The sequence below is a fragment of the Salvelinus alpinus genome, chromosome 2, assembly GCF_045679555.1.
Source record: "Salvelinus alpinus chromosome 2, SLU_Salpinus.1, whole genome shotgun sequence".
In the NCBI taxonomy this organism is placed as follows: Eukaryota; Metazoa; Chordata; class Actinopteri; order Salmoniformes; family Salmonidae; genus Salvelinus; species Salvelinus alpinus.
This window is the reverse complement of record NC_092087.1, coordinates 17,573,607-17,586,979: the sequence shown is the minus strand read 5'-3', so window position 1 is coordinate 17,586,979 and position 13,373 is coordinate 17,573,607. Positions and strand designations below refer to the sequence as shown.

General features: G+C 44.9%; 1 protein-coding gene across 1 annotated transcript in view; it reads left to right on the top strand.

The window, feature by feature from the left end:
- LOC139555185 (ski oncogene-like) overlaps nt 1–13,120 on the top strand; it is a 65,665-nt gene extending 52,545 nt beyond the window's left edge. The window contains exons 2-7 of the mRNA XM_071368776.1: nt 7,916–8,029; nt 8,540–8,643; nt 8,848–9,116; nt 10,074–10,357; nt 10,515–10,745; nt 10,891–13,120. Of these exons, the coding sequence (XP_071224877.1) occupies nt 7,916–8,029; nt 8,540–8,643; nt 8,848–9,116; nt 10,074–10,357; nt 10,515–10,745; nt 10,891–11,085 (1,197 nt within the window). The 3' untranslated portion in view covers nt 11,086–13,120. The remainder of the gene's footprint in view (nt 1–7,915; nt 8,030–8,539; nt 8,644–8,847; nt 9,117–10,073; nt 10,358–10,514; nt 10,746–10,890) is intronic.
- The last annotated feature ends 253 nt before the right edge of the window (nt 13,121–13,373 follow it).

The following is a 13,373-nucleotide window of genomic DNA, read 5'->3' as shown; positions in this document are numbered from 1 at the left end:
TTACTCGTTGGATATTACTGCATTGTCGGAACTAAAAGCACAAGCATTTCCCTACACTCGCATTAACATCTGCTAAGCATGTGTATGTGACAAATAAAAATTAGATTTGATTTGATGCTGTGTTTGTGTAGTCTGGTTATGGCTGTGATGCTGTGTCTGTGTGGTCTGGTTATGGCTGTGATGCTGTGTCTGTGTAGTCTGGTTATGGCTGTGATGCTGTGTCTGTGTAGTCTGGTTATGGCTGTGATGCTGTGTCTGTGTAGTCTGGTTATGGCTGTGATGCTGTGTCTGTGTGGTCTGGTTATGGCTGTGATGCTGTGTCTGTGTAGTCTGGTTATGGCTGTGATGCTGTGTCTGTGTAGTCTGGTTATGGCTGTGATGCTGTGTCTGTGTGGTCTGGTTATGGCTGTGATGCTGTGTCTGTGTGGTCTGGTTATGGCTGTGATGCTGTGTCTGTGTGGTCTGGTTATGGCTGTGATGCTGTGTCTGTGTGGTCTGGTTATGGCTGTGATGCTGTGATGCTGTGTCTGTGTGGTCTGGTTATGGCTGTGATGCTGTGTCTGTGTGGTCTGGTTATGGCTGTGATGCTGTGTCTGTGTGGTCTGGTTATGGCTGTGATGCTGTGTCTGTGTGGTCTGGTTATGGCTGTGATGCTGTGTCTGTGTGGTCTGATTATGGCTGTGATGCTGTGTCTGTGTGGTCTGATTATGGCTGTGATGCTGTGTCTGTGTGGTCTGGTTATGGCTGTGATGCTGTGTCTGTGTGGTCTGATTATGGCTGTGATGCTGTGTCTGTGTGGTCTGGTTATGGCTGTGATGCTGTGTCTGTGTGGTCTGGTTATGGCTGTGATGCTGTGTCTGTGTGGTCTGGTTATGGCTGTGATGCTGTGTCTGTGTGGTCTGGTTATGGCTGTGATGCTGTGTCTGTGTGGTCTGGTTATGGCTGTGATGCTGTGTCTGTGTGGTCTGGTTATGGCTGTGATGCTGTGTCTGTGTGGTCTGGTTATGGCTGTGATGCTGTGTCTGTGTGGTCTGGTTATGGCTGTGATGCTGTGTCTGTGTGGTCTGGTTATGGCTGTGATGCTGTGTCTGTGTGGTCTGGTTATGGCTGTGATGCTGTGTCTGTGTGGTCTGGTTATGGCTGTGATGCTGTGTCTGTGTGGTCTGGTTATGGCTGTGATGCTGTGTCTGTGTGGTCTGGTTATGGCTGTGATGCTGTGTCTGTGTGGTCTGGTTATGGCTGTAATGTGGTGCTGAGTAAAGCCTATGTGGCTTCTCTCCTGTGAGATCAGTGTCAGATTTAGCCAGCAGGTCCCTTGTGGTGTCTGGGAGGGTCTGTTTTCTGGCTCTATGATGTCTGAGGCTCTACGTCTTCCTGGAGCTGCAAACCTCAGGGTAGAAATAGTACCAGACAGAAATCTTTTGTTGGGAAAACAACAGCAATGGCAGTAATTACAGAGTCCGGTTTCACCACTCCTCGCTTCTTAGAAAACCACAAGCAGGTGAGGGGTCGAGTCATCGTGGAGTCAGCTAGAGGTCTGGGTTAAATGCCCCTGAAAATTAACCTCAATGTCTGCTTCTGACTGCGTGTGTGTGTGCGTGCGTTTGTGCGTGCGTGCGTGCATGTGTGCGTGTGTATGTGGTTAGACACTTAGAGAGGAAACAGACATGTGTGAGTCAGGGAGGGAGACATGAGATGAGTGTCCAGACAACCACAGTCATGCCGTATGCACTTGGGCCTTGTGATAACACAACTGCTGTGTGATTATAGCTTTATGGGCCAGAGGCACACCTAGAAATGACAAGGTTTTGTGGCATGTTTTAGTCTTGAGTGCCGTCGTACAGTAGACTGAGGCAGTCAGTGCAGTGTGAGACCTGACTGACAACTTCCTCCCCGTCAGTGGAGGCTGCTGAGGGGAGGACGGCTCATAATAATGGCTGGAACTGAGCAAATGCGCCGAATACAACAGGCGACTTACAAGCCCTTAACAAACAATACAGATTTTGTTTTTAAGTAAGTAAGAAAATATTAACGATAATGAGGCTATATACAGGAGGTACCAGTACCGAGTCAATGTGTGGGGGTACAGTCAAGGTAATATGTACATGTAGGTAGGGGTAAAGGGACTCTGCATAGATAATAAACAGCGATTAGCATCAGCGTAAAAAAGGGGGTCAATGCAAATAGTCCGGGTAGCCATCTGATTAACTGTTTAGCAGTCTAATGGCTTGGGGATGGAAGCTGTTAAGGAGCATTTTGGACCTAGACTTGGCACTCTGGTACCGCTTGCAATGCGGTAACAGAAAGAACAGTCTATGACTAGGGTGGCTGGAGTCCTTGACAATTTTTAGTGCCTTCCTCTGACACCACCTGGTATAGAGGTCCTGGATGGCAGGGAGCTTGGCCACAGTGATTTACTGGGCCGTACGCACTACACTCTGCAGCGCCTTGCGGTCGAATGCTGAGCAGTTGCCATACCAAGCGGTAATGCAACCAGTCAGGATGCTCTCGATGGTGCAACTGTATAGCTTTTTGAGGATTGGGGACCCATGACAAATCTTTTCAGTCTCCTGGGGGGGAATAGGTGTTGTCGTGCCTTCTTCACGACTGTCTTGGTGTGTTTGGACCATGATAGTTTGTTAGTGATGTGTACGCCAAGGAACTTGAAGCTCTCGACCCGCTCCATTACAGTCCCATTGATGTGAATGGGGGCGTGCTCGGCCCCCCTTTTCCTGTAGTCCACAATCAGCTCTTTTGTCTTGCTCACGTTGGGGGAGAGGTTGTTGTCCTGGCCATGCAGTTGTGGGTGCGTGGCCACGCAGTTGTCATGGCAGATCTGTTGTTGTCTACCCTTACCACCTGGGGGGTGGCCCGTCAGGAAGTCCAGGATCCAGTTGCATAGGGAGGTGTTTAGTCCCAGGGTCCTTGGCTTAGTGATGAGCTTTGAGGGCACTATGAGCTGTAGTCAACGAACAGAATTCTCACGTAGGTGTTCCTTTTGTCCAGGTGGGAAAGCGCAGTGTGGCGTGCAATAGAGATTGCGTCATCTGTGGATCTCTTGGGGCGGTATGCGAATTGTAGTGGGTCTAGGGTTTCTGGGATGATGGTGTTGATGTGAGCCATGACCAGCCTTTCAAAGCACTTCATGGCTACAGACGTGAGTGCTACGGGGCGGTAGTAATTTAGCCAGGTTACCTTGGGGTTCTTGGGCACATGGCCTATGGTGGTCTATTTGAAACATGTAGTTATTACAGAGTCATCAGGGAGAGGTTGAAAATGTCAGTGAAGACACTTGCCAGTTGATCAGCGCATGCTCTGAGAATGTTGACCTGTTTAAAGGTCTTACTCACATCGGCTACGGAGAGCGTGATCACACAGTCGTCTGGAACAGCTGCTGCTCTCATGCATGGTTCAGTGTTGCTTGCCTCAAATCGAGCATAGAAGACATTTAGCTCTTTTAGTAGGCTTGTGTCACTAGGCAGCTCGCGGCTGGGTTCCCTTTGTAATCCGTAATAGTTTGCAACCACTGCCACATCCGATGAGTGTCCGAGCCGGTGTAGTAGGATTCAATCTTAGTCCTGTATTGATGCTTTGCCTGTTTGATGGTTCGTCTGAGGGCATAGTGGGATTTCTTATAAGCGTCCGGATTAGTGTCCCGCTCCTTGGAAGCGGCAGCTCTAGCCTTTAGCTTAGTGCTAATTTTGCCTGTAATCCATGGGTTCTGGCTGGGATATGTACGTTCGGTCACAGTGGGGACGACGTCGTCGATGCTGAAGCCGGTGACTGATGTGGTATACTCCTCAATGCCATCGGATTAACATATTCCTGGAACATATTCCCGTCTGTGCTAGCAAAACAGTCCTATAGCTTAGCACCCACGTCATCAGACCACTTCCGTGTTGAGAGAGTCACTGGTACTCCCTGCTTGAGTTTATGCTTGTAAGCAGGAATCAGGAGGATATAATTATGGCCAGATTGTGGCCGGATTTCAGTCCCTGGCCACTAGGAGCGCCGCTTCTGGGTGAGCATTCTCTTGTTTGCTTATGGCCTTATACAGCTCGTAGAGTACGGTCTTAGTGCCTGCATCGGTTTGTGTTGGTAAATATACAGCTACGAATAATATAGATGAAAACACTCTTGGTAAATAGTATGGTCTACAACTTATCATGAGGTACTCTGCTGTTCTGTCTTGCCGATGCACGGAAAACCCAGCCAACTGTATATTTTTATTTTTTTATTTTTTTTATTTCACCTTTATTTAACCAGGTAGGCTAGTTGAGAACAAGTTCTCATTTGCAACTGCGACCTGGCCAAGATAAAGCATAGCAGTGTGAACAGACAACACAGAGTTACACATGGAGTAAACAATAAACAAGTCAATAACATGGTAGGGGAAAAAAAGAGAATCTATATACAATGTGTGCAAAAGGCATGAGGTAGGCAATAAATCGAATAATTACAATTTAGCAGATTAACACTGGAGTGATAAATCATCAGATGATCATGTGCAAGAAGAGATACTGGTGTGCAAAAGAGCAGAAAAGTAAATAAATAAAAGCAGTATGGGGGGTGAGGTAGGTAAATTGGGTGGGTAGTTTACAGATGGACTATGTACAGCTGCAGCGATCGGTTAGCTGCTCGGATAGCAGATTTTTAAAGTTGTTGAGGGAGATAAAGGTCTCCAACTTCAGAGATTTTTGCAATTCGTTCCAGTCGCAGGCAGCAGAGAACTGGAAGGAAAGGCGTCCAAATGAGGTTTTGGCTTTAGGGATGATCAGTGAGATACACCTGCTGGAGCGCGTGTTGCAGGTGGGTGTAGCCATCGTGACCAGTGAACTGAGATAAGGCGGCACTTTACCTAGCATAGCCTTGTAGATGACCTGGAGCCAGTGGGTCTGACGACGAACATGTAGCGAGGGCCAGCCGACTAGGGCATACAGGTCGCAGTGGTGGGTCGTATAAGGTGCTTTAGTAACAAAACGAATGGCACTGTGATAAACTGAATCCAGTTTGCTGAGTAGAGTATTGGAAGCTATTTTGTAGATGACATCGCCGAAGTCGAGGATCGGTAGGATAGTCAGTTTTACTAGGGTAAGTTTGGCGGCGTGAGTGAAGGAGGCTTTGTTGCGGAATAGAAAGCCGATTCTTGCTTTGATTTTGGATTGGAGATGTTTGATATGAGTCTGGAAGGAGAGTTTGCAGTCTAGCCAGACACCTAGGTACTTATAGATGTCCACATATTCTAGGTCGGAACCGTCCAGGGTGGTGATGCTAGTCGGGCGTGCGGGTGCAGGCAGCGAACAGTTGAAAAGCATGCATTTGGTTTTACTAGCGTTTAAGAGCAGTTGGAGGCCACGGAAGGAGTGTTGTATGGCATTGAAGCTCGTTTGGAGGTTAGATAGTACAGTGTCCAAGGAAGGGCCGGAAGTATATAGAATGGTGTCGTCTGCGTAGAGGTGGATCAGGGAATCGCCCGCAGCAAGAGCAACATCATTGATGTATACAGAGAAAAGAGTCGGCCCGAGAATTGAACCCTGTGGTACCCCCATAGAGACTGCCAGAGGACCGGACAACATGCCCTCCGATTTGACACACTGAACTCTGTCTGCAAAGTAGTTGGTGAACCAGGCAAGGCAGTCATTAGAAAAACCGAGGCTACTGAGTCTGCCGATAAGAATATGGTGATTGACAGAGTCGAAAGCCTTGGCCAGGTCGATGAAGACGGCTGCACAGTAATGTCTTTTATCGATGGCGGTTATGATATCGTTTAGTACCTTGAGCGTGGCTGAGGTGCACCCATGACCGGCTCGGAAACCGGATTGCACAGCGGAGAAGGTACGGTGGGATTCGAGATGGTCAGTGATCTGTTTGTTGACTTGGCTTTCGAAGACCTTAGATAGGCAGGGCAGGATGGATATAGGTCTGTAACAGTTTGGGTCCAGGGTGTCTCCCCCTTTGAAGAGGGGGATGACCGCGGCAGCTTTCCAATCCTTGGGGATCTCAGATGATACGAAAGAGAGGTTGAACAGGCTGGTGATAGGGGGTGCGACAATGGCGGCGGACAGTTTCAGAAATAGGGGGTCCAGATTGTCAAGCCCAGCTGATTTGTATGGGTCCAGGTTTTCCAGCTCTTTCAGAACATCTGCTATCTGGATTTGGGTAAAGGAGAAGCTGGGGAGGCTTGGGCGAGTAGCAGCGGAGGGGGCGGGGCTGTTGGCCAAGGTTGGAGTCGCCAGGAGGAAGGCATGGCCAGCCATTGAGAAATGCTTGTTGAAGTCTTCGATTATCACGGATTTATCGGTGGTGACCGTGTTACCTAGCCTCAGTGCAGTGGGCAGCTGGGAGGAGGTGCTCTTGTTCTCCATGGACTTTACAGTATCCCAGAACTTTTTGGAGTTAGAGCTACAGGATGCAAATTTCTGCTTGAAAAAGCAGAAATTATTATCCATGTCCTCGTTTATTCTCCAGTGATTGCACGTTTGCCAGTAGGACGGATGGTGAAGGCGGATTTTCCACTCGCCTACGAATTCTCACCAAGCACCCAGATCTGCGCCCACTGTATTGGCGTCTCCTTTTAATGCGAATGATGGGGATTTGGGCCTGGTCCGGGAGGAGCTGTAAATCTTTCACTTCCAATTCATTACAGAAAAAATCTTCGTCCTGTCCGAGGTGTGTAATCGCTGTCCTGATATCCAGAAGCTATTTTCGGTCATAAGAGACGGTGGCAGAAACATTATGTAGAAAAAAAGTTACAAACACCACGAAAAAAAACAGAATAGCATGATTGGTTAGGAGCCCGTAAAACGACAGCCATCCCCTCCGGCTCCATCTCTAGGTGATCGCAGACCTCTCACACTGCCTAGGTAAACATATCCTCATCCTGACGCAGACCTCTCACACTGCCTAGGTAAGTATATCCTCATCCTGACAAGTGCAGACCTGAGGGTAGGGGCTAGATTACTCTGTCTCACCACTGGAGCCAGGGCCCCAGTGGTGCACAGAACCTGTTTCAACACCGCCTCTTCCTGGATCATTGTCACATGGCCAAACATGCCGCTATGTGTGGCCCCTTTGCTCAGTGAGAGAGTGAGAGAAAGAGAGAAAAAAGGGGAAGAGAGAGAGAGACAAGAAGAGAGAGAGAGAGAGAGAGAGAGAGAGAGAGAGAGAGAGAGACAAGAAGAGAGAGAGATGTTATGTTAGGTAGTCTCTCCTAACAGTAGCATCATCTTGCTCAGCAGAGTGAAGCGGGAAACATTGCGTGACTACGATCCGTGCCGATGTGTAGCAGCACTGGCAGAACATTTTACTCCAGTTGTCCATCAGATTCCAGTGCCATTACTCTGCTCTTCATAGTTCTCTCAGCCCTCTCTCCCACACAGAGCAGAGAGCAGCTCCACTCCACCTAATGATGTGGTGTGGTGTAGCTCTGCTGGCTGCCATCCAGACCAGCCTGGTTGTCTGCTACTCCCAGCCTAGACACACACAGAACAGAGCCCCCAGCTCACTATTCACAGCCAGACCTCTTATAGACACATCTACTGCTGCCCTCACACACTGACGTAGGTCCACTAGCTGATGTTGTATGACACATGGATGTTTTCTCTGGAATACACCTCAACTGAGATGATGTACAGTATCACACACCTCTGAAGAGGATGTTGTGTTAAAGTGTTGGGCCAGTAACTAAAAGGATGCTGGTTCGAATCCCCGAGCTGACGTGGTGAAAAATCTATTGATGTGCCCTTGAGCAAGGCTCGTCATCCTCATTTCTCCTGTAAGTCGCTCTGGATAAGAGTGACTGCTAAATGATGTGAATGTATGGGGGATTTGTACAGTATGAGGAAGTGTATTGCAGACTACTCCAGTAAATTCCTGTGGATGTTGATAATTAATAGCCTTTCTCTTTCCTATCTAGTCTCACAGCCCAGTTCCAGCCAAAAAGTCCAAACTGGTGAAACTACGCTCTCCATCAGCTGACAAAGAGAAGCAACCTGATTGGTTACAATCTCTATCAAAGTCAGCGAACAAGGTTAGTAGCTCATGTTCTTCACTTTTTGTGTGAAATGTGATTTTTTCCAATGTCAGGGGATCCTACAGATGTAGGATCTTAATGTGAAACTGTTTTCTGAACATAATCCTGCAGCAACAGGACATTTTCATTATTATGTGGATTATAATTGATGGGGGAAAATTGTTGGGGTTGATACATTTTTCATTAGGGAAAATGAAGTCTGACATTTTTAAGTGGAAATTACAAACTTGAGAAGCCTTTTTAAACCTTGAATACACAACAAGTTTGCATTTCCTGCCGTGCAGGTAAATTCTCATCAACAAAAGTGATCAAATTAAGATCCTATGTCTTTATACAGAGTCCTTGTCTAATTGACTGTGTTACCTTATACAGTTAGATAATTAATGTTGTCAATAGTCTTTTTAACAAACCTGTCTGCCTTATGCAATGAGATTTCACTTTTCCTTTCCAGGGATGTTTTTCCAATTCCCCATTTCACTGTATTAAATGAATTCTATATTTTGTCAGGATCTGAAACGGGTCCAGCTGAAACAGAGGTCGTCAGCCTTCCGCCCCTGGTCCTCCAGAAGTCCATCTGCTGAAAAGGAGAAGTCTACTAGTCACAATGAGAGGTCAGTCAGAGACAGACAGTCATGTTGTCATAGTTTCACTCATCCATTTCACCACACCACACTAAAGGGGTGTTTGGCTGTAACATTCCTAAGGGATTACAATGTAATGAGGACCAATAACTACATTGTCCGCTGCTATGCTCCCTTACTTTATATTGTTGAAATACAGTAATTAAGGTCACTTGTATTTTCTTGTCATAACAGATTCATCCACAAAAACATAGACACGTCTGTAGTGCCAAATGTGGCCCCAGCTCTGTTGGCCTACCAGAGAGAGGAGCAGGCCCCTGTGGGCCACAGTCAGGCTCTAGCCAGGGGAGACCAGCACATCAGCTCCAGACCAGCACCACAGTGTGGAGAATCCCAGCCTGGGCCCAGACCTGTCCACATCAACACCAACACTAATAACACAGCCAACGGTGTGGAGGACATGGAGACTGACAGGGAGATTGAGGTGGACGACTGTGATGACTGTGAGTATGACACACTGTTGTTCAGACATTCGGTAGGAGAAATAGGGCACCATGACACAAATTACTCCAACTCTCAAGGACAGGCAACCTAACCCGAGCTAATACTACTGGAGAAGGCTATGGTTAGATGGCCTGATCCCTGTGACAGAGCACCATCTAGTGGTTGGTCTGTGCAGTACAGAGCACAGAGTGCATTCTCAACTTGCTTAACAGCAGATGTCGCTGCTGCGCCAATACATTTTTTAGGCTTCCCGCTATGAAAGGCCCAGCAGTGCAGTCAAAAATGTGATTTCCTCTGTTTTATATATATTTCCACAATATGAGGTTGGAATAATACTATGAAATTGTGAAAGTTATGTTTATACCATTTTCGTGTAATAGATTAAATTTCAGCCTGTTTTGGAAGGGTTGAGTTTCGACCTGCCTGGTGATTAGTTAATAGACCAATAAGAAAGAGAGTTCCAAACATCTCTGCCGATAACAGCTAGTTTTCAGTTTTCCCCTCCCCACTCAGACCACTCCCAGACAGTCCTAGTGTAACAGTATAGCTTCCGTCTCTCTCCTCGCCCCTACCTGGGCACGAACCAGGGAACTTCTGCACACATTGACAACAGCCACGCTTGCTTGAAGCATCGTTACCCATAGATCCACAAAAGCCGCAGCCCTTGCAGAGCAAGGGAAACAACTACTTCAAGGTCTCAGAGCGAGTGACGTCACCGATTGAAACGCTATTAGCGCGCACCCCGCTAACTAGCTAGCCATTTCACATTGGTTACACTAGCAAATTCTTACTTGAGAAATTGCTCTTTGCTAAGAAGCTATTTTGTTTCCTTCTGACCATTTTGATTGAATGCAATCACAGTAAGATACTTAATTATTACCCAGAAATTATTTTATATTGAGGTAAAATGGCTACATTGGATCTTTAACATAATGTTTTATTTTTCTGTCTGTCAGACCCACCATTGGTCCCCTCCTTGGCATCCCCTCCCTCTGCCTGTTCCAGTGTGTACCAGACCCTGACCCCTCAGACCACCGTGAGGCCTCTGGAGGGCCCAGTCCGGCTGGTATTACCAAGGGAACCGTCATGCCCAGAGCTGGACACGCTGAGACAGACCCTGTATGGATGCCTGGACTCCAAGGAGGCCAGGGAGAAGTTCCTGCAGGAGATTATTCAAATGAGAGTGAAGCAGGAAGAGAAATTGGGGGTTGCTCTGCAGGCCAAACTTAGTCTTCAGCAGGTAAACCTCACACTCAAGATCCAAAATGGCCCCCTTTGGCACAAAAAGGAAAACAGTTTCTTTATGTGTAGAGAAAATCTTTAAGTGTCTTAAAGATTATGTTTATACACATAAAGAAACTGTTTTCATATATATATTTTTTTTTATTCCCCCACAGGAGCTGGAATTTGTGAGGGTGTCCAAGAAGGGGCGTCTTCGAGAGGCCATCGAGGCCAAGCACAATCTGAGGAAAGAGATAGATCACCTGCACATGGAGTGGGACAGGAAGATGAGGGAGGCTGACGAGTCCCGTGGCCATCTGAAAAGAGAGCTGGAGAGAGAGATACAGTTACGGGTCTGCGACAAAGGCTGTGAGGCTGAACGCCTGCGAGCCAAGTACTCCATACAGGTAAGACCAAGATCCTAATGATATAGCCTATATACTTAGGATATCATACAAAAAGAATCACACACACACACACATACACATACACAATGAACTGTAATTGAGTCATTGTATATGCTCCCTGACTGATGTGTACGTTCCTTTCCAGATTAAAGAGCTGCAGGTACAGCTGCATCAGGCGGAGGCGGACCGAGAGCAGCTGAGAGAGGAGCTGCAGCAGGAGAGGGAGGCGCGGCAGAGCCTGGAGAGGGTGGTCAAGGACCTGCAGGCTCAGCTGGGAGGCCCACAGGACAACGCCATGAACCCCGAACACACTAGCACAGAGACACACAGACAGACATAACACCCCAATGGATCCTAAAGATGCATGCAGTGGACTGGAGTCAGAGACGTAATGGAAGAGGCTGGATACAGACTGAATTGCGCCTCTTGTTAAGGGAAAGAAATTCAGTAAATTAAAGATGTTTGTTGGAGCAAAGTCAATATGTTTTCATAGTATGAAAAATAAATCTTCTGATTACTGATATGGTTACTGATAGGATAGAAATGGACATTATTATAATAATATATGAACTGCATAGGGTGAACTGGATAGAAGCATGAATACGCATTACGTACAGCCTACAGATGATAAGAAATAAACTACATAGAAGACACCTCACAAGTGACTTTAGAGCCCTCAGTCAGATTCCTGAAGCTTTTTAACGATTTTATTTTGGTATAAGCTATTTAAAAATGTAGAAATATAGCTACATAATGTTACTTGAATATAAAGGAGGAGTGATTGTTTTCATGAAATGACAGCAGCAGATGTAACTCTTGCTTGTTCCACACAATCTCGGTACACTTTAAGGTATTACAAACCACTGAAAACAATGGACACCAGTTGACCACTATTTACTTCATTCAACCGATCAGTTTGCTTAATTCTAATGTTTTCATTTTGATGTTGTACAGGAAATGTTGTCTGAGCAGCACTGCTATCCTACAGGCAACGCTCACATACATATTTACACATTCACATACAAACATATAGGCCTATGTATACCAGCTTCTCTACCGTGTGTATTTGTGTTCTTGTATTTAAAGCCTGAAGTATTTGGGATTGTGTGGTCTGGAATCAGTTCCAGCCACCTTTTTGTTCTCATCTTAAATATTTTATGAAAGTGTTACTTTTTACAATCCTTATACAACTTAATATGTTTTGTTTTTTAATTGTTTTGAGATACAGTATATTGTGTATGAAACCAAACCATGTGACAAATGTTTAAATGTGCTTGTCCATGCTAAAATGGAGTTCCGCCCACATAAAACACCTTTGATAAAGCTTTCTCTTTGGTGAATTGAGGTATTTCCAATTTTGTATCGAGTACTGTAAAATAATTTATATCCTGAAATAATTTCCTGCTTGTCAATTATAAGCAGCATACATTTTTAGTCACTGGTTTTAGGGCTCTTTGAAAAAGCAACATGTGCTGTTTATATGAACAACATTTCTACATATACAAAATATGGATATATTTTTTTACTTTACTAAAAGTAATTGCACTTTTAAAAAATAAAATTGCATTGTGCATTTAACTCCCTCTTATGTTTTTCAACTCACAAATGAACATGAACATAGAATTGAACAACATCATTTAATGACCTCTTGTGTAAATACAACATTTAAGGATGATTTTGTAAATAAGATTTTTGTCAATAAGTTTGCTTGCTTCACACCTAAATTGCATATGAATATCATTTTGACTCTTACTTGAAACCAATAGAAACTCTATATTTGAAATGTTGATATTCTAGTTTCATTATTGTTCCCCTTCAATATCATCTGAAATCAATGTGCATTTATTACAATGAATTATGGGTAGAAAAAAGAAGAGGAAATATTGCTAATTGACTGATCAGTGATCTTTGTCAGATGGAGACAAAAACAGAGAGAGAACATTTAAAATGTCCTCTTTATTTTCTTTCTTCAATGACAATTTTCAGAAAATGTATCTCATTTGATGTATCGTTAAGTGTGTACCAAAACCCAGACCAAAATCGATACCTGAAGACGATATCTCAGCATCAATTCCTTTATCAGGTTTCCCAATGCTAAAGCTCCAATTAGGATAAATATTACAACTTCTCTGGGTTTCATCCCTAGGTGCTCTCTTATGTATTGTAGAATAAAATACTTTTATGTCTCATGTACCAGTTACTATTATCTCCCCACTGAATACCTGTTGGGTACAATGTAATAACATTATACATTGTGTTTATGCTCTTGTTGTAGTTTTGGTTTGTAAGTGGGGGTTGTTTTTGCCGCTTGTTTCAGTGTAGATTTTTTCTTTGGAAAACCTGTATAATACCCATTAAAAATCAAATCAACCATATTCAATGGTGTGTTTTATATTTTACTACTGTCAGTGAGTTACACAAAGTGTAACACTGTTATGTAATCATATCTAAGAAACAGGGACAATTTAAAGGCGCAATATGTAACTTCTTTGTCCTCTGTGGATATGGGACAAAATGCACAAACAATTAATGCTCAGACAAAAACACACACACATACAGTATGCAGAAACAAACATAAGCCAATCAACAAGCCAATCATTTCAGCTTTCCATTTTGTATTAATTAGTA